Source organism: Lathamus discolor, chromosome 2 (assembly GCF_037157495.1).
Source record: "Lathamus discolor isolate bLatDis1 chromosome 2, bLatDis1.hap1, whole genome shotgun sequence".
NCBI lineage: Eukaryota > Metazoa > Chordata > Aves > Psittaciformes > Psittacidae > Lathamus > Lathamus discolor.
Genome location: NC_088885.1, coordinates 46,261,330 through 46,282,584, shown reverse-complemented (window position 1 = coordinate 46,282,584; position 21,255 = coordinate 46,261,330). Strand labels below are relative to the sequence as shown.

Here is a 21,255-nt window from a genome sequence, read left to right as displayed (position 1 = left end):
ATATCCTGTTCTGCTGAAGAGAGTTATCCCTCAAACTCCTTGCCCAAGGAATTTAACATCCTCATGCTACTTGAAGTATCACCAAAGCCTTTTGGTATTAATACCAAGAAGATACAAATACATTTTCTGGTCTTTATCTCCTGGCTTATTTTAAAACAATGCACACCTTATTAGGGCTTATAACCCATCTAGCACACCAGTCCCCATCTTTTTGGCCTCACCTTTTTCCACAGAAGAATGCTTAACTTGCCTGAAATACGTGAAAGAGAAGTATGTGGTCACAGGATGATCTGTATTGTCGAAATAGAAGGCAGCAAGTGCATCAAAGCTGCCAGCTTCTGAGATACTGTTTCCATGGAGAGTAATTTGTACTAATGCCTAAAATAAAAGAGCATGAAAACCCCAAGGTAGTGAAGCAAGACAACATACAGATAACAGAAGAACTAGCACTAGACTTAGGTGTGCTGCAGGACCTCTTACGTGAAGGTGTCTTACTCTAAAGCCTGGTTAGTAAAGTCCTCATGTCACGAGTAAGCGCCTTTTGAAGATGTGCTTCACTGCCAGCGCAAAAGGGGCAGCCCTGATAGTTCCAAAGATTTTGTTGCTTCAAAGTTACTGCATTAGTTACCACAGCACCACAGTCTAAGAGTCAGAGATCTGAAAATGTATTATGTAAGTACATTGAGTGAGTAGATTATGGGAGAACATTGTGAAATTGTATCTCACATTTTGTTACTGACACATTTTGTATCTGACATTTTGTTACCTGCTGCTCTCAGCCTGTAGAGACCATTGACATCTTCACCAAAGATACTGTCCAGTGCCTTGAGTGAGCACTACAAACGCTTGTACAGAGATTCTGGACAACTGATATGAATAATGTAGGTATACTGTCACCTATCACAACACCAAGAAGCTTGCTTACTATATCGTCACCAAAGCGTATTATCTCTAGCTATAATAGGTGAAAGCCTCCACCAATAATCCACAAACACATTACGCATGGTGTAAAGGGCATGAAAAAACAACTTTTTTCCATACCAAATCACATCAGACCAGCCATTCCAGAAGGAACACAAAAAATATACTCTATTTGTACTGTTGTCACCTGTCTTTCTTCAATCTGCCATCCTTTTGCTTCTTCCTTTAATGGGAACAGTCTGGTGACCCAGCTCAGGCAACAGAATTAAACTCGAGCACTGGCTTTCTTGGCTAATGCTCTTGGTCATTTTCATGCCATGGTTCTGGGATTCAGCAGTCAATATCTTGGATTCTCATCTGCACTACCTCATTTCCTTTTCTAAAGTATTTATTTTCTCCTAGCAGTAGTCACTACATATGTTCTGTCATTACCTTTAGTTTATGCAACTCAAAGGCTCAGCAGTTCTGTGGTTTCCTCCAGATGCAGATCAGTCGAAGAGAAAAAACAAACAGCAGAAAGGCACTTACCTTAATTTGGGCACAGATATTAACATTTCCCTGTACATACAGGTCACATTCACACAGGTATGTTTATATTTGAGTTGTTTTCTCAGAACCTCTTAGAGACACTAAGTGGGACCCTGCTGCAGAGGTAGGCAGATGGTTTCAACAACTGTCAATTCAGGCAAAAATAAAATACTTATTACAGAAATGTGTTCAAAACAGAAGTCAGGAAAGTGTCAAAAGCTAGATAGGGTGAATTCCTTATGAAGACCATACAGAAGCAGAGAGCCGTATGAGTCTGCAGTGGATGTGCAGCACTCCAGTTGGTAGTTTAAATGCGCCACTGGAAAATGCAGTGTTCATTATCAACAAAGGATGACTGTGAACAATTTGTTGCTTCAGCTGTTAAGGCTTTGGGATTTTTTCTGGTTCTACCCTTTCAGTTCCTCTATCCCCTCCCACATACTTCTAATTTTATATATAGCCAACACTACCAGATGTCACTTTGTCTCTGCCACCAACACACTATCACCCTTTTCTGATGAGGTTTTTGCTACTTCCAGTCATTAGGTTATACCTAAGGTTTCTGGCATTAGGAAAGCTCAAAAGTAGAGAGAGGTGTTAAAAAACAAAGTCTGAACTAAGACTCTATAAATGTAAACAGTTCTTTCATCATAGTTTTAGTTTACGTGATAAACAAAACTAAGCTAGGGGAAACTAAGCCATATATGCTGACCTCTCTCCCCACACACACCTCAAAAAAAAAAAAAAATCAATGAAAAGAAAATACAATTCTTGAAAAGGATACCGCTACCCTGACATGGGACAGGATTTATGTATTTTTCTAGCAATAGAAATCATATCATTTGAAAGACTGATGGTGTTGGTGGAAGGTGGAAAAGATGATTTGACTTCCTTCTTTTTGCACTTTATTTCACGACTCAGCATTCTCAGTCCCAAAGAACAGTGTCTGTCAGAATGGTATATATCACTGACAACAAAATAAACATAAACAGAACCTGAAATGTAAATAAGTCTGCAGATGGAAAGAGGAATTAGGAAAACATCCCTGGGTTGCAGAGGGATGCATGGACAAAAACCCTTACAAGATGCCTTTTCCAAATATTTATCCAATTATCAATGCATAAATGCCCAAACAGATGATCCACTGGCTCAGCATATAAAAATAACTCATTAAGACAATGATGTTTGAAGGGACAGGTTTATTACACCTCCTAAACCTTTTTGTTTCTGAGCCAGTGACCAAAGCAGTAAGAAAAACCTTGATCCAGAAAACATTTACAGCAAATATAGTTTCAGGTTCTAAAATGAAAACCACAGTGTATTTGTGCTGCTAATTAAAACACCATTTGGTTCTCCTCCCTTCTCACTTTCTAGAGATGACTCTCCAGCCTTGCAATGGCATTTTCCATACAGTAATGTTTAAAAAACTACACTGAACACAACATAATCCTAAATAATGATTCATTTTTAATTATACGGTATAGAACACCTTGCAAACAAAAGACACTCATTAAGATTTACTGACAAGTACTGTATTTTTTGGCAACCTTGGAAGAAACCAGAAGAAAAAGCAAAGAATTATTCTATAACCATGAGGGAAAGAAACACCCATCTAAATGTAGAGGATTCATCTGGTAAAACTTAAACTAAAGAAAAAAAAATCCACACTTACAGCAGATTTTTTGTTTTTTAATTCTTAGTGCAAGAAACATAACCAAGTTAATCACAGAATCAGTACTAATTAAGAATATGGAAAATTCTCCTATACAGAGGTAGAATCCAGTGCACAAGGCTAAAACGATATTCAATAGTCTAAACAAGACCGAGCCAGGTTTTACGGAATCCACTTTTTAAAGTATCAGACTGTATGTACATACATACAATAAATAGACTATACAATCTTTAAAGTAGTTTAATAAACTTCACAAAAATTATAGTTGATGCATTGAGATCTTTACATAATCCAAAGTTCATATCTCCATCACCCAGAAATGGATAAAACCAATATTCCTGATATCAAGTTAAATGGAAAATAGTTTAGCAAAGTGTTGATAAATCAAAATATTTTACATATTTTAAAGCCTAAATTTATGCTTATAAAGGATGAGTTTCAAATGCTCTGAAAATGTTCCTTTAGATACTATATGTAAAGAGGTTTCAAATGCTGTAATTTGCATTTGTACTGTTATAAACACTTTCCTTACATTCCACATTCAAGGGGAAAATGGACTTGGATACTCACAGTTCTGATGCATTGGCACAACAAGAAGTGATGAGAATGAGATTATTTTAAAGGCCCAAAGGACGTCAGGAGAATTTATGGACAAAACCTTCATGTCTCAAACTACACAAATCACATTAGAAAGTTAACAGAAAACTGTTTGGTATTACTACTTCAATCCTGTCAGTGTCTCTCTGCCCGGAGGCATCCGATTAGCATTGCACTGGAAGTGTGCAGCTCTGGGCCCCTAGGTTTGCTACAAGCCCATAGGGCTTAATAAGACAAATACGGAATCTTTATGGTTTACCACAGTAGTGCATAAATCAGGGACGTCTGTTGCCATTCATTTCAGTGATAGTTACCAAGACAGGATTTCAGGGAACTGAGAGTTTTCAGCTGTATCTGTCTAAACTGTGCAAAAGAAAGAAAAAGGTGGGGAGGGGGGAGGAATCACCCCAGGAAATGATAAAAGCAAGTGCTTATACTGACAAGTTATTTCCTATGAAAGGCTCTTACAAATTCCAAGGGGGCAACAGCCATGGTAGGAGGGAATTAGTAACAACGACAGAAGAGCATAATAATCAGAGCAAGAAATTATGTTCACAGCTCGTTTACTGTTAATTTCTATAAGCACCTAGGTTGAAGAACATGAGGGTTTGTATTTTAGTTTCAAAATCAAATCTATTTGTGACAAGTATCTTGTTAAGATTTGCATCCTGCTCTTCCACAGGCCTTCTCACTGGAACAACAATTTTTTTTTTATTTTTTTTTTTTTATTTTATACAAACAGACTCAGTTTGATTTAAAGTAAACATATAAAAATTGAGAATATTGCTTGCAACGATGGACCTGGAGGTGAAGGAATGAACTAGTCAGGCCATACAAACCCAAAATAATCTCCCTCAGAATGAATTCTGCTAAACTTCTAATGCTATGAAAATCTGCAAAAAGGATCACAAGATCTGTTGCAAATTTCAGAGATTTGGCCCAAGTCTTATCATCATCATCTGAATACTTCAATAACTGTATCTTTATATTAAGGAAAAATAAATGATTCCAAGAACTCAGGAAGGCACACGCACCCAAGTATACTATAAATAAAACACATCATGAAATTACGAAGATCTTCTGATCCCTGTACACACTTTTGGTTCAGCACTATGGTCAAGTTCTCTCTTTTGAAATACAATAAAAGGCATACAAGAAATATAACATATGCATAATAATTATGAAGAATAATGCTAATAAGACAGCTTACAGAGAAAAGTGCAGTGAAAAAACCCAACACTATTTATTCAGGGGCTTGTGCTACTGTAAATACAGACTTCGTATTTCTTGCTGTGCAAAGGGAAGAATTTATCCTGGGAAGCAGCAATGAGGAATGAAAAAAAAAACCCCAACAAAAAGTAAAAAAGATATTAAGAGAAACCTTTCTGATGGAACTCTCGCAATTTCATTCCTCTAGTGCACAGTCATCCGACTACATGGTTTGTTTTCATGCTGCCATTTCTCTTCATGCGTACAGCTTATTAGAAAATGGCACAGTTCCTATATATATTTCTGCCTCTACTTCATTTTCTGTTTCTTCTTCCAAGCACCCGATTTGCTGTTTCCTTATAAAAAGGGTAAAGCTGTTAGCGAGAGTGAGAAAAGAATTGTTGCCCATCTTCTCTCCCGAACACCGCTTTCTCCATTTCTCCTTCCACTAGGTATGTACTCGTGTGCTACACAATGGGGAGGCACTGTAAAGGCAGCTTGACAGATTTAAAAATAAAAAAATCAAAAGTCTTTTTTCTCTAGCCCCCCGCCCCCAGCCCACCCCGAAAAAAAATGGATGGATGAAACAGTACGTCCATAGGAATATTCCAGTCTCCTCTGTTAGGAGATAATAGCAGGGGACCATCTAACCACAGTCAGATTGTCAGCACTGACTGACCGTTTCTTTGCGGCTTTCCTGAAGTCCTTGTATTTATCTTCACACAAGCGGGAAATGGCCTGTAAGACAAAAGAATGAAAAACCTCAATTGCACTAACCTCAGCTCTGCAGGCAAAATAAAACTAAACACAGGTTTAGGTAGAATTACAAACAGTCATTTCATTAAGCTAAACATGTGAAGAGCTTCTCCCCATATCCTCTTTCTCATTTCATTAATCTTAAAAGAAAGAAACATGCTGACATTGCATTGCCCACCACAGCTGCTTCTAAAGGACACTGAGCATATTCCAAGCCTGTTCTTCACAGGTTAACCCTCGCAAATCTCATCAAGGGAGCTGACAGAGCTTACCCACTGCTGTACGGAAACTCATACGTAGCACTTCACTGGGACAAAAATTGCAGACAACAAAACAATGTAAGCATATTGGAGAATATATAAGGCAGACAACTTTTGATTCTTTTATTCCCTAAAAGTAATTACATTTTTCTCTACTGATAAATGGTCTGGCAGAATACTCGCCCCACTTTGCTTACAGAAACATTACAAGATGTTTCTTTGCATTTCAGAAGGGATGACCTCTGTGCGATCAGGCTATCTTATAAGATGCCAGTGGGAAGTGTAACTCATATTCAGAATAATTTAATTTGCATTAGAAATACACAGAAATTTTAAAAACCTCCTAGAGACACAAACATTCAAATACTGACTCCTATTATACTACACTGGAGTTAACATTTTATGTTTCTTCTACTGTTTTTTAGCTGAGTTTAAAACAAGTATTTATTATAGACCTCATATGCACAAGTACACTGTGCCCTAAAATAGCAGGTCTATTAGAGTTCATATGGTTAGGACAGGCTATGGTTGGCATCAGTGGGAATGTTAACTCTAGCATCAAACACACAGAACTGCAGAGAAAGCTCACTGCAAGGAGCACTCAAGGTCGAATACAAGAAAATAAGATGAACTAAACCAGTACTTTTATTTACTCAGGAATGCTTTTAAACTGTGTTTTAAGAGAGGCTGTTTAATAAAAAGCACTGTACAAACAAAGCCAGTACAAGTGCCTGATTATGAAACAAGGCAATACAAACAAACAGCCTGACTCCACTGATCATCATTTTCTTTCTTGATATTTCCTTCTATAGCACAGCAAGCTGCAGCAGTGAATTTAATTGTAATAGTCCTGCATAAACCAGAGGCAGGTATGACAGAAGCACAAAACACATACACCTGAGAGCAAATTCATCTCATGCTTTCTTTGGTCAAGCAGGCCACAAAAAAAAACATTATATTAAAAAAACCAACAAAACCAAACCAACATAAAACCTACCAACAAGAAACTAGTTGCTACTTTTTAGTTGGAAACTGAGTTTCCTTTTGTTAAAGCCATTCTTGAACATTCTTGGGTTTTTTTGGTGCACATGAAGAGAGCAACAGAATAAAATAACACAAATATTCCCATTGCTATGCAGAACATAACTCACTTGAAACTGCTTAATAACATTTTAGTAATTTAACCAGGGCCTCAATAGACTAAGAAAGTTCATGCAATTCAGTTGGATTTGAAATCCAGTAGGTAAAAAGTGTTTAATCATGAAATAATGTGCCAAGGCATGGCTTGGCAAATAGGTGTACTGAGGTAGAGCTCAGCTTCTTCCAGCTGCCAAATCAGGCTATTACTTTAGGCACCAAACAGCCAGAGAAGGTAATCACTTCAAAATTGCCTGTTTCACAGGAAGATTTCTATTCTGGCACTTGGTCAGACAAAATGAAATTTTGCTTGGAAGTGGCACTTAGTATTTGGCATCTCTAGGCTCTGCTGATTAATCATATGCATAAGAAACACACTGACTGATGTGTCCTGGATCTAAAGATGCCTCTTCATTTTCAAATAATTTACAAAGTTGACATTTGGAGCCTATTTGGCAAGTTACTTGGTCAACTTTAGCATAACATATGGGGAAACAAGACAAAGCGGAAAATTGTAAATATTTATTACTATTTTTCAGTTAAAATAAATCCAAATAGCTTATAAACACTTTTCTGTCATCTGATATTTCTGTTGCTTTTATTGCTGGAAAAATAAACCTATTTTTGCAAGGGACCATTTCTCATATGAAATCAAAAGATTCTTAAAACCAGATCACCACTCAATCATGTGAAATTTTATTGCACTTGACTGCTATATCTGTAATTAGCTAGAAAAATGCATACATATATATTCTTCCAAAATGCATATGCACACAAAACTAGAAGTCAGTTCCTCTGCTGAGTTATGACTCTAAATAAGTCTTTGGAGAAGTAAGAAAGGCAATAGTAGTAGTAGTAGTACAAGTTTTGGCTGCATGCACAGGTTTGTGCAGGGCAGGAAAGCAGCAGGGCTGGCTATGGCTTTGCTGCTGGGAATGCACAAAGGCAAACAACTGTGAGTGCTGCAACACCCCCCAGAAAAGGATAAACCAGAAAGAACCTAGCAGGGACAGACAGCAGTAAGCTGCGAAGGGTTATATGTAAGGCAAATGTGGGGAAAAAATAAACACAAAGAAATCTCTAGAACAACTGGAAGTTGTGATGATGTGGGTTCTCCTTTATTTATGGAGAATGAAAAGAAGAGCAATTAGGCTACTCCTGGCAAGAGCAGGGGAGTTTTGCTCTCCCTTCACTTCTTGGCTAAGAGGGTTGTGAACACACACAACAGGCAGGCTTGCAATCAATCACCGCAACAGTAGGAATACGGAAGCAGTTCTCTACCTTGTAACTTACATATTTTTCTCTTTTTGTCTGATTGATCTCTGAGACTGTACTTCTTTAGGGTCAAGAAAATACAGCATGTAGTTCAAAGTTTTAACTATGTGCTCTCTCACTACCCTAACAATAAAAAGCTCAGTTGAATTGGGAGTGCACTAATGAATACTCTTATAAAATCTAGCTTTGAAACAGTCACAGTGCTAAGATCACAAGCAGAAAAAGGGTAGGCACGTTTTGTGGGCTTATTCCAAAGAGCAGAATCTGACTCATGTTTAGTTCGGTACATGAGAAAATAACTAGGTGCAAGAATAAGAAATTACAAAATAGTGGACTAAGGTTGGATATCCAACAACTTTTTGGTAGAAAAATCTCCCATATTAGAAAACAGTTCTCAGGAGAAGCAAAGGAAGCCTTGACATTTGACATAATTAAAAGGAAGGAGGAAACATGCTACTATGTATGCTGGTTGGAACAAACCGCATTGGCAGGTGGACAGAGTGGATGTTCTAATGAAATGCTATTTTCCATTTTTAACTGGCACGATTTCACACAATGGGGTAAAAAAAAAAAAAAAAAGAGGTGTCATGAAAATGGTTTCTGGCTACTAGGTGGACTGATATAACAAAAATCAGGACACTTTTAGGCCACAGGCTGGTGAAAATGAAGACAAAAATACTTTCTTTTAGCTATTTAAAAGACAAAGCTGCTGCTTAAGTGTTAACGTTGGGAACACTGAATAACGAAAAACATCCACTGTAGATACTCCAGTAAGCGGTGTCATTTTTAACATGAACTATAACCTTTTATAACACCTCTAAGCTGATGGATTTTGTCCAGCATTTCCATTTGATGAGGAACTGTATTTACTAGCCTTGTCCTTGGTCTTCCTGGGATTGTTTTTTTTCATCATAGGTATGTCAAGGTCATGATACCTGCAGAAATAGCAATGCAGATTCTGCCATGCCAGATCTAATACTCCTGCTTTAGATACATAAAATAGCTTGAAAAATGCAAAAGTTGCAAAACTGTGTTAAAATATAACACCATTCTTTATGCAAAATCTTTTGTGATCTCCAGTGTCAGTAAATGTTGTTTTACATCTTAGGACTGAGCAAGGTCCTTTCCGTTTACCAGACACTGCATACATACATTCACTATGAGTCTGTTGTCTTTCATCAAGGACTGCAGCTTTTCTCTCAGTATCAAAAATATCACAGTCTGTGTGGTACTACATCTACTCCACTTGACAACCCAGGCAACTGTTTTAAAAACAGAGAACTCTTGGGCTGAACAGCATATGAGAGACCTACAGAAGAGCAGCAAATGCATTTTGATAACTCCTGGCAAGCTAAATGCTTAACCGTGCTCAAGGAACAAGGCTATAAATTATGCTGTCAGCTAGTTTCAAGGGCACACTACTGACAACCAAATATTGCCAGGGAACAAGGCAGTTCCTTTCCTTCTGGCCACAGAATGCAGGGAAGGAGGTGGCAGACAGAGTTGATTTCACAGCAGATACTCTTCCTCTTCCCTGAAGAAAACATCCTCTTTGACTAGCAGGGTTACTTACAGCCAAATTCTGTTGGCAGCACAAAGCATCCCCAACATGGAAAAAAGTTTAATAATATGGATTTACTGAAAAATATTCCTTTCTTTCTTTTTACATATGCTCAGTTAGCAGAGAAGAACCACCAGTATTCTTTGGGTATTTACAGTAATTTCATATTTTCTTTTCTTCAGAGGTTTTAGGAGCTATCGTTCTTACCTTCATTTGAAACCTGCTGTTATACACAGTATGAGACATTGACAGTGCTGGGAAACTGTGCACTAAATTTCTTCTAAGGGTAATTAACTAAATTTTAATGTGTAATGGCACTTATTATCAAGACCCCTATAACTTAGTAAACCAATTCTTCTCATTTACTACTACAATCCCAATCAATTTTCTTTTTTTTTTTTTTTGTTTTTAATTCTCTTCAACAGAAACAAAATCTGATGCAAATTTACATCATGCTCCATAAACTGAATTAAGAAACATCCTTAATTGGAGCTATCTGTGAAATTTAGAAAGAGTATTTAGAAAGAATGAGAAACACAACTTATGGAAATATGCTTCGATTCTTTCTCCACTACTTTCTGTTCCCATTACAGTCACACACAAGTCAATTAATCTTCCCACACACCATTTCCCCCCACAAAAACGTGTAGAGTACTGCCTGCCTGGTTTACAGGAGGACTCGGAGTTTCAGAACATTTAAAGCTCACTCTAACCCACAGGCAAACAATCTCCAGTGCAAAGACGTTACATTAAGATGTGCAATGTTAAAAGAAGTTAGCATCTAATGACAAATTTCAAAATCAGTAATAAAAAGTGGACACCCCCATGCAATAAAGCCCTTATTTGAAAAATTTCATTATCAGAAAGCTCAGGAAAACCAGATTCCAGCCTTGCAAAGTGCTCACAATTAGCCCATGATTTTAAACTCCTCCCATGTCTGTGGAAATACATAGTGCCCTGCATTTCACAGTCCACACCATCTGACATCAAGTTTTCTGCACATGGTATATTCCAGGTCTCATAAGCATTCATGATTTATTCACTAAAGACATGTGCTCATTTCTGTTTTGCCATTACTGAGAAAAACGTCACAGGAAGTAACAGACTTGGATCCATCTGAAGTGGAGCAACAGCAGATGAAAAGCACATGAATAGTTATTTTCAGCAATGCTTGTTAATATTCTGTCCTTTAAGGTAAATAATCAGTTTTAAGAAAACAAATGAACACACAAAACCAGACTGTGAATAGAGCCATTGTAAGACTTGTGGATACTTTAACAAGGTCTATTCAGACACCTAGAACTGAAAAAGAAATGGAAAGCAAGACAAGGCAGGAAGCAAATAAGGGCAAAAACCTGTCCCCATGTCCACGAATACCCAAAGCATTAACAAAACAGTTACAGAAATAGGGACACATGATATTTTAATATCTCGGGGGAATATTTTGGAAGAGATGGGAGAAGTGAGATACAACACAAAAATACAAATCGCCCTATATGTTCATCACTGAGCAATCTAAAAAGAGTTTTACCTCAAGTTTATATGCCCTGTCCCTGCTGAGGGGCTCCAAAGGAAAACTCAGGTTATTTGCTTCTGCCAGGGAACGCAAATCAAAATAATACTTGGCATAAACACTGGAGGGAACATTGATATTGAACTGCAACAGCTCAAGAAACTGGCGTTCCAGCTCATTCCTGCAGAGAGAAGATAAAATGTGAAAACATATTTCAGTCTGTGCATTCTGAATGTAATTTACTTTAAATTGCAAATGATATAAACCAAGTTAATTTCTTATTCTTTCCAGACACAATAACCCTAGCCTAAGGTTAGACCTAGTCTACCAAGTTCTAGCAGCATACATATGCCAGTAAGGAATCTGAATGATGCTGAACCTTGCAGCTGCTACTGCGGTGCCAATCCAATCTAGACGCAAACTTTTGCTAGTGGAAGGGCACCTTTATCATTTTAGCTAAATTAATCTCGGAAAGAGGTTAGCAGGAAAAAGAATTCTTGTCATTTCTGCCGTACCTCCACTAGGTGGATCTGCACACACAGCTATGCAAACACGAAACGCAGACATGCCCTAGATTTGTCAGACATCACTCTCATAAATGCTGCAAAGTATTCTAACACCTAAATTACTGGGGAACTTATTTACTCTCCTCTGCCTTTCATCATCAATCATTTAGAACTACTCATGGGAAACCTGAATTTTTCAGCATACCGTCTTATCTTCATGAACAGAATAAAGCTGTTTTTCCCTAGGCCATGCAACCAAAACTCAACAGTGGTGATCATTTACTTTTCAGTGCCTAAAACAAATGTGTTTGTCAAAATACGTGATAGGAACAGAGGTCCTATTTGAGCTCCTACCCCGAGAAAACTTTGGTATAGCAATACCAAATACACTGCTACATTAGGAAGTACGTTAAGAAATAAGCAAATCAACAAAATTAAGCATTGGAAATTTTCATAAATTGCATGGTAACTAGATATCCTACATAATACTTATGCAGGGACATATTATATGCTCAAAACAGTGATTTCAAGATAGGAGAAGTAAAAAAAAAATCAATTGGTGGTAAAAGCTGTACATGTCTGCTGAAGAGTAAAGGGACTGCACAGCTGTGTCACCAGCAGGTATTGACTTACTACAATATCACATTAAAGTTACATTTTTACTGCAGTGCAAGTGTGCAGGCAGTTGACAATAGAAGAGGAAGGATCTCAGGATAACAAAAAATGTACTGGTACCGTAGTTTTTCAGCACTGAATTATTTTTCTTATTCTCACTCTTTAATTTTACATCACTTAGAAAATAATCATTGTCCTTCCTCACCTTCACACTGTCAAAATTCTATGTTTACGTAATGATAAATATTAGTTAACATTAAAAGACTAACTAATAGCTGGATATAGACTCTCTGGCATGAAATCACACTGTTGAAGATTCTAGCTTTTAAAAAATCCAAATGAAAAAAATTACATTTTAAGATGTCTATCAATAAATGCACAGAAGATTATCTTTAAATGTCCTTTTATACTGCCAAGATTTTACTTTCTGCAAGCTAAACCTAAGGGTCTATGTTAATGGATAACATAAAACCTATTTTAATGGAGAAAGATATCGGCTGTACCTCTTTTGAGCATCCCCAAATCTTTAAGAAAAACATATTGTGTCTGATTCTTACTATACCCTGCCTCCCGGATTTGAAGGTCAGATCAGCAGACTAACTACAGCTGAGAAAGAACAAAAGAACACAAGTATTTCTTCTTTGAACTAATGTAACTTAACTAACCACCATATCCTTCTTCCCCTATACTTTTCATTAGACTCCTTTATATATGCTTTCCTCTGACCACTTCTGTAATTCACACAGAAATTCAAGGTAATACTATATACATGACTACAGATACTGCACTTCAGTTCTCCCAAATCCTCTGTTAGCTTTTAGGCACAGTTCAATGCACTGCTGATGACTCAGAAAACACTGAAGGTCTGCATGATGTTTTGCAAGAGGCACTTATGCTGAATGATTCACAGATGTTGAAGATTCTGACCTAGAGTTTTTCCTGCCTTATTAATAGAAAAAATGAACGTACCCATCTTATGTAGAACTAGACACACAAAATCATAATACTGTACTGTCCCAACTACCTGAAAAATTATAAAGGAAAAATCCAATCCACACTAGAGGTAGGAGCTGAGGAAAAAAAAATAATTGTTAAAACTGGCAGCAGGAACATAAACGTAAGGTCAACAACCACCAAAATCTTTGCTGGAGGATTCACAAGGAGCCCCAGACACAAAGCCCATGAGCCATATCACCAAGTACCACACAGAGAGCACAGGCTCCTCAAAGGCTTCTGTTTTGCACTTTGTGAGAACCTTACAATCTTTTAAGAAAAGATTAAGAAGCTAAAATCTTTGAGGCCAGGGACTCATCATAGTTTGTTTTAGGGAATGTGGAGTGCAGAAAGAAGGCCAATGTTAGCACGGGTTTGCCTCGTGAGTAACGGTGTTATATAGCTCAAGTGCAACTTCCAACAGTAGCACCATCTCTGTGTTCGTTAAAAACAATAACCTTTTTTTTTTGGTTTCCTTTCACACCATGACAGTATGCCTCATCACCTGCCTTCAAAAAAAGCTCTGAGAATCAGCAATTTCAAAACTCAACCATTCCTGATTAATACAGTCAAACCTCTCAGTCTGCTCCAAGCTGTTCAACACTCTACCTCAGCTCAGCTCCCAGCTTCAGAAATACTCTAAAAGCTCCCAGATTTGCCTTGGAGGAACAGTGAATGGAGGGAGGCCCTTACTGCCACTGAATACCCAAAAAGCATGAGAAAAGGATCAAGGGAAAAGTAGCTTAGCAAAATCATTCAGGAAACACCCAAAGCAGTCAAGGAAGAATTGTCAAATTGTCCTGCATGGAATAATATAGCACGCAGAAATGTGAAGGGCCTGATTTTAGCTTCTTGTCATCTCCACCCCCCATTTTGTTTTGGAAATCTATTCTGTCGGTGTTACGTCAGAAAAGAAGTGGCATCAACCACCCTTAAAGCAGATTATGCATTATAAAACAGATAATGAAATAACATTCTATGGTATTTCCCACTTCTATTTTGAAATGACAGTTTTCCCCAAAACTAATGAAAATACCTACAACATACCACAGCAATGCAAGCTTTGTGTTTTTCACTTTCACTCAGGGAGAGAAAAACACCTTATCACAAATCGCTTGTTAATACAAGATTCAGAGATAACTTTTCTAATACTTGAACAATGACAGCTACTCACAATTTGTAAGTTTTATCTGGTGGTGTATGAACATGCTTAATTTAAAGCTATCAGCTGACTCCTAACATTCAACCTTTCCCTTACGGATCATTTTTGACCAGCTACAAATCTGACAGTGAACTATTATGAAACAAAATGAGGGCTGCTTTAGCAAAAATGCTTGGCCTTTCACTGCTTTGAGACTGCAAGCTGGGATTCAAAGAACATTCTGTCTGCTGAAACATTTCTTCTCATCTACTTCCCTCTTTTCCCTCCTCCCAGAGTGGTTATCCACAACAAACTCTCTTCAGTGGCTGTGGTACTGACTTAAGTGACTTAAAGTAGGTACAAGTCTGCATACTTCTCATTACAGATACTTAGCTCTGCTTAGAAGAGCTCTGAAACACACAGATACTGTGCTAAAACAGCTTTTAAATAGTAGTGTTGTTAGTGTTTATAAAAAAAAAGGGGTGCACCAGCGGACTGAAAATGTCACTCTCCGAATGCACAAGCCACAGTGGCCTTTCAAGGTACCTTGACCTCCAGCACCATGCCAGCACCACCTCCAAACTGCATCCCTTGCAGTACTACTCTTGCACACACACCAGTTCAGGTAAGGGCACCTCAAAAAGCATGCATGGTACGTGACTCAGCCCTGAATGTACAGATGATACAAACCCCAGGCTCTTCAGCCAATATACGCAATACCTGCTGAGCAACTGACCAAAAAAATAAAGCGCTAGAATATTTAGTGAAATTAGCATTCATTTTAGTATTTGTAAGTACTAATTATGCTTATTCTTATTACAGTTCTTTTTCTTACTGCTGGAATATACTCTTAATATGACTTGGGAGCATCCAGACAGATGTCACTACTCTCTACGCTGTTAAAATATGCACTTCTTAAGAATGCCATTAGGTAACAGAAATGGAAAAACTGAAAATTTATCTTTGCAAATTTAAATACTATATTTTTTAGGTCCTGGAAATGACCTTAGCAGGATTCAGTGGGAAAAAAAAAGCCCCAAAACCCAAAAGCACTAATTTTGAATAATGGCCGTAGAGGCCATTAGAGGGTGATCATCTAATGGTCATTAGGATCATAACATGGTGTGATCATTAGGATCACATGCAAGCTCACTGGATGTGTTTGGGGTTTTCGTCAAGTCATACATTTAAATCTTCTGCAAGTCTTTTTTCATCACCATGCATGAACATCCAGTGGTAAAATGCACTTCAACCAGAAAGCAAAAATAATTTATATCTTCTATGTAAGCAACTGTCAAGCAGACCTCATGCCATCTATCAGCATCCACCATGTTTAGATAAAAGGCAAATATACAAACTTCATATAATCTACGAGAGAAATTCCAGACCCCCTCATGCACACAGATCTTGGCATTCATTCACAAAGATAAACATACTGCACTCACATGTCTTCGACTGTGATATCTTTCAGGATCTGGCAGTAATCCACGTTCCACACTGCCTGGTCATCCCAAACTTTGGATGCCAGTAGAATTGCACCCAATACAATTCGCTTCCAGTTTGCTGGACAAATATCTATCTCTGCATAAGTTAAAAGTCTTTCAAGGTATACCTGTGGAAAAACATTAAAATTGAAACACAAATTTATTTTGCTATTAAGTAGAAATAAAAAGGAAAACTATTCTCATAAATCCATTCCAGTAATTTTAAAACAGTAATCTGCTCTCAAGAAGATTCTGTTATAAAAGCTGTAGGTTTAAATACATATGCTTATGCCAAGCTCAAGACTGGATGTGATAAATCTGTATTTTAGTTGGCCTTTGCCTTCTGATCATCTTACGAGAAACAAAACTGTGATTTTTCTATCTGTAACTGTTGGTAATAAAGTCACACATTGGAATTAATTCAAATGAGAGCTTAAATAAGTTATTAAAATAATAATGTAAACAAATAAAACACTAATTACCAACGAGGGAGGCAAGGGTATGTTACCAATAATAGTTACTAGCTATCATACAAACAACTATAATCTACAGTCTATCGTTTATGAGATATAGCATCATGTCATGCTGGGCCCCTCTGGTGAGCCTGTCTGAAGGTTTTATAGGCACCTATAGGATGGATGGAGGAACAGTTACCACAGAAACAGCAAGCTGAACAGAGAGGAAAAGTATGTGTTAAGAAGGCAATTCATAATGGTTTCCTCTGGACCAATAACCTCTGGAGATGAGTAATCCTCTTGGACCTACAAGAACTGACAAACTCAGGACACCACAGTCTGGCCCAGCCTCCCCAAGGCCACCAACACAGGCTAGCAGCAATTCGAGCTCACCTCATCCAAGAGATCCGTGTTATTTACTAAGACTACATGATCATACACACACATCTGATGAAACAATGGACCTTGGAGGAACTCGCTGAACACCCACAAAAAGCTGCTGGAGGGGTATGGGACAGTGCAGCTTGATCCTTGTGTTTCCAAACATACAGGTAGGTTGCCCCCCCACCAACTGATGCTCCAGCCAGGGAACTATGGGTGAATACACAAGGGATCACACATGCTGTGTGAACAGCTACCCGCTACTGATAACAGCAGCTCAATTACATTAACAATAACAACAGACTAATAAACAAGATGTGTTCTAAGAAATGCTGGTTTTGAGTGATCTGTGTGACCCCTTACTCTATCCCCTTCTTGGGACAGAGCAATTACAATTATGGATTTACATGTGAGGTGAACAAAACAATAATTCTGCAATCCACAACATTTAATTAGTTTATATTATGTATACATTTTCATACATATATAAAAATTTAGCTGAGAAGACACGTAATAAATTTCCTACAGTTTGCCTAAGTTAATATTTATTAGCACCTAATCAAAGAATACCCAAAGAACAGCTAACAGATCAAAAATTCAATGTAGGATCCCTGCTGGTAAAAGAGTGTAGGGGAGGGGAAAGGGAGGATGTAGCGGGAAAAATTTAAAACTCAGAACAGCTCACGTGTGATTTTCTATATGGATGTGCACTCATACAAGCACACAGGATCTTCCGTGATTTGTGCTTCTGGAAAGGTCTAGCATTAGTAGAAAATAATACATTTCCAGGGATGGGGCATCCGTAACTTCTCTGGGCAAGCTGTTCCAGTTGTCCTGTCTTGTCAACATCTTCACAGTCAAGAACTTCTTCCCAACATCTAATCCAGCTACCCTCTGTAAGTTTAAAGCCATTCCCCCTTGTCCTACTACTACACGGCTTTATAGAGTCCCTCTCAACATTTCTCGTAGGCCTCTTTAGGTACTGAGCTTTCTCCAGGCTGAACAAGTCCAACTCCCAGCCTATCTTCATATGGTAGGTGCTCCAGCCCTCTGAGCATCTTTGGCCCTCCTCTGGACTCACTCCAACAGGTCCATGTGCTTCTTATGTTGGGGGCTCCAGACGCAGTACTGCAGCTGGGGTCTCACAAGAGCAGAGCAGAGGGGGAGAATCACCTCCTGACCTGCTGGTCACTCTCCTTTTGATGCAGCCCAGGATACGGTTGGCTTTCTGGGCTGCAGGTGCAAACTGCTGGGTCATGGTCAGCTTCTCACCAGCCAACACCCCAAGTCCTTCTCCTCAGGCCTGCTCTCAATCTATTCTCTGCCCAGCCTATATCTGTGCTTGGAATTGCCTCAACCCACATGCAGGACCTTGCACTTGGCCTTGTTGGAACTACATGAGGTTTGCATGGGCCCGCCTCTCAAGCTGTCAAGGTCCCTCTGGACAGATGAAATAATACGCTGGGCAGATGAACTCACCTAAGTAAAAAGGGAGCGTAAACTTGCTACTGCCTTCCCAGCAGCACATACTTCAGAAATCAGCTTTAAAAATTAAACAGGAGCTTGATAAGACAGTATTCTTATACCACCTGCTTTACCATGTTTGAGCATCTTCCAATAGCATGCCGAGAGATATGAATAATTGCTCTTGAGTGCTTGGTGATAACTTGGGCTTAACTCCAGACATCCTACTTGCTGGAGTGAGGCTCTGTATCATCTTATGATAAAACCAAAGACGATAAATACCTCACCAGGAGAAAGGTGCTTAGTGTGACTTCTTGCTCCTTTCTTGAAAATGCCTTAGAAGAGAGCATTTTGGTTTCTCCATTTTCTGCGGCCTTCCTGACTTAGTCTTGGGATTTAAGTGTATGTGTTCAAGTAAGAGAAGCCAGAAAAAGAGCAAGAGTTCTTTTTGCAGCAAACATTTGTAAAAGTTTATTGAGATCCTCAGCTAATGTGGGAATCCACTGTAATCTAGGACTTGTCTCCCAAATTTACACCTATGCTGTCACATTACCGTAGTTCTTCAATTTTCAATCCAGCTCACTCAGTTACACATGCAGACTTTGTTCTAGCTCTCTCTAGCTCTAGTTTGGAGAGAACCAAGTGACTCTGCAAACAGTGCAATTTAGGCAGAAGAAAGGCTGGTGCATACTTGAGTTCTCAATGTACTGACGTAGAGCACCCTTATAACATCAGTATATGCACAGTCAAGTGAGCTCTGTCTCCTACACGTATGTGAGAAAGTTCATTATTCCTGACAAATAGAGCTCTCAACCACTGGTTTAATCTCAGAACATTTCAATATACCAGGCCAAGGCCATGGTAACAGCCCAAACATCAGGAATTTGACACTGATGGAACATCAGAGTAAAAAGGAGAGAGTGAGCCTGGAATGCACTCGACAACCTACGCCACTGAAGGGGGATGCTTCTGGCTGCTGCAAAGATGTGCTGAATCAGTACAGACTCTTGGAGAAGGGCCAGGTGGCTCTCAGCCCATGTGAAGAGGAAGGCTGGTGGGGTGGTTAGTCACTACACTACTCATCCCAAACAAACCCGTGGCTGGTGGGAGAACACCACCTGCTTTTGCTGGCAAAAGCAAGCGAGTCTTCCCACAGGCAGGCAGGCAGGCATACTCCACCTCATTATAAAAATAAGTAGGAAAAAAATGCATCACTGAAAAAAGTTGACCCTGTGATGGTAAATTCCATTTCTATGCAATTATGTCTATACACTGAACAGTGCCTTAAACACAGGGGTCATTTTCTTTAATTTTCTTAAATAATGGGGTTTGTATCATACAGACTTGGGATTCTCTGTGTCTACTATGCAATTCAGGATATTCATGTGCTGTAATGAATTCCACTGGCTTAATTTTCAAGGCAAAACTCTTTCTACACTTTCTTTAGGACTAGCTGCTGTAAAGTCGCATAATAAAGCTGAATTTTACAAGCTCACTGTAAAGAATAATGTAACTTGTATGCCAAAATACTGGAAGAAATTTACTTACGTGTCGTAAGACAAAAAAATGCAGAAGAAACAATGTGAGAATCACTTATCTTTAAAAAATACCCCAAAAGTCTGAAATCCTCATCTCCTCTGGATTATTTAGGGAGGTATCCCTTTATAGAACCAGAATCTTTCAGAATCTAGAAGATGCAAGTCAAAATAAATGCCATGTATTGCCTTCAACAAGTTTTAACTGCTGTATCCATGCTTAAGAATGGAACTAAAGCTTAAAACAAATTGAAGCTGTTATTTTACTTCAATTTAATTCATCCTTTGCAGGCTTCTTCTGAAAGTAAGCTTCTGTTGCAAAACTTCAGAGCACTTTTCTATCACACACTCAAAAGCTGAAGTCCAAAATGGCAGCAGACTTATTCTGCCTTAATTCAACACCTAGTTCTGCTCAAAAACTTCAGCAGCTTTCAAGAGCCATCTTCATCACATCTATCATTACCAACTTCATTCTATAATTGTATGTGTATAGATTTTTTTACAGAATGGTAACAAGACTATTTAAATAAAAGATTAAAGTTACTGACATGACATCAGCAAAAACTTTCAGTGGCTTCAGTCGAACAACATATGCTGGATTTTTCACAGCTTGCAAGGGAAAAGTATGACTCGGTGCTAACACCAACACCAGTCTTCAAAACTCATTTGTAATATAATGCACTTCCTAGTTGAAATGAAAATGCAATTCTGATCTGGAAAATATCAATGGACATTGGTCCATCAATAGATTTTTTACTTACAAACTCAATACTTCAGAGTCTGATACCTCCATTACTAATCTACTCTGCTGGAGAATGAACCACATGGTTTTACATGACAGTCAATCCAACAAGCTTTGATGGACAACACTTGCACCTCCACTGGAGACATTTTTAATAACTTGAGCACATGTCAGAAGGTACAGTGCACCGAGTTAAGATTTCAGAAGAGCAATATTGGATTATTATTTTCCATCTCTTCCCACAGACTTGCACCAACATTTTGCAATTACTGACCTTTATACTTGGAATACCAGCAAATTATTATTTACTCATAAACGAAACCAGTTGGGTGATTTGCCTTTGTTAAGAATTAATTTATCTGAATTAAAAAGAATTTAATGTTATTAATTTAATTTTATTAATTAAATAAAATTACCACTCCATGGGTATAGATAATCCCAAATTGGATATGCGTTCAACCAACTCTGGAGAGGTTCATTAGCTTAGATGCAGCACCACAGGAATGTAGT

At 38.3% G+C, this 21,255-nt stretch overlaps 1 protein-coding gene across 2 annotated transcripts in view; it reads right to left on the bottom strand.

Moving 5' to 3' along the window:
- Positions 1-2,896: 2,896 nt before the first annotated feature.
- The window catches only part of CCNY (cyclin Y), a 120,683-nt gene continuing 102,324 nt past the window's right edge, over positions 2,897-21,255 (bottom strand). For both annotated transcript variants that reach the window (XM_065666746.1, XM_065666748.1), the window contains 3 exons: positions 16,130-16,296; positions 11,448-11,610; positions 2,897-5,665 (listed from right to left, as the gene is read on the bottom strand). In XM_065666746.1, the coding sequence (XP_065522818.1) occupies positions 5,549-5,665; positions 11,448-11,610; positions 16,130-16,296 (447 nt within the window). In that variant the 3' untranslated portion in view covers positions 2,897-5,548. The remainder of the gene's footprint in view (positions 5,666-11,447; positions 11,611-16,129; positions 16,297-21,255) is intronic.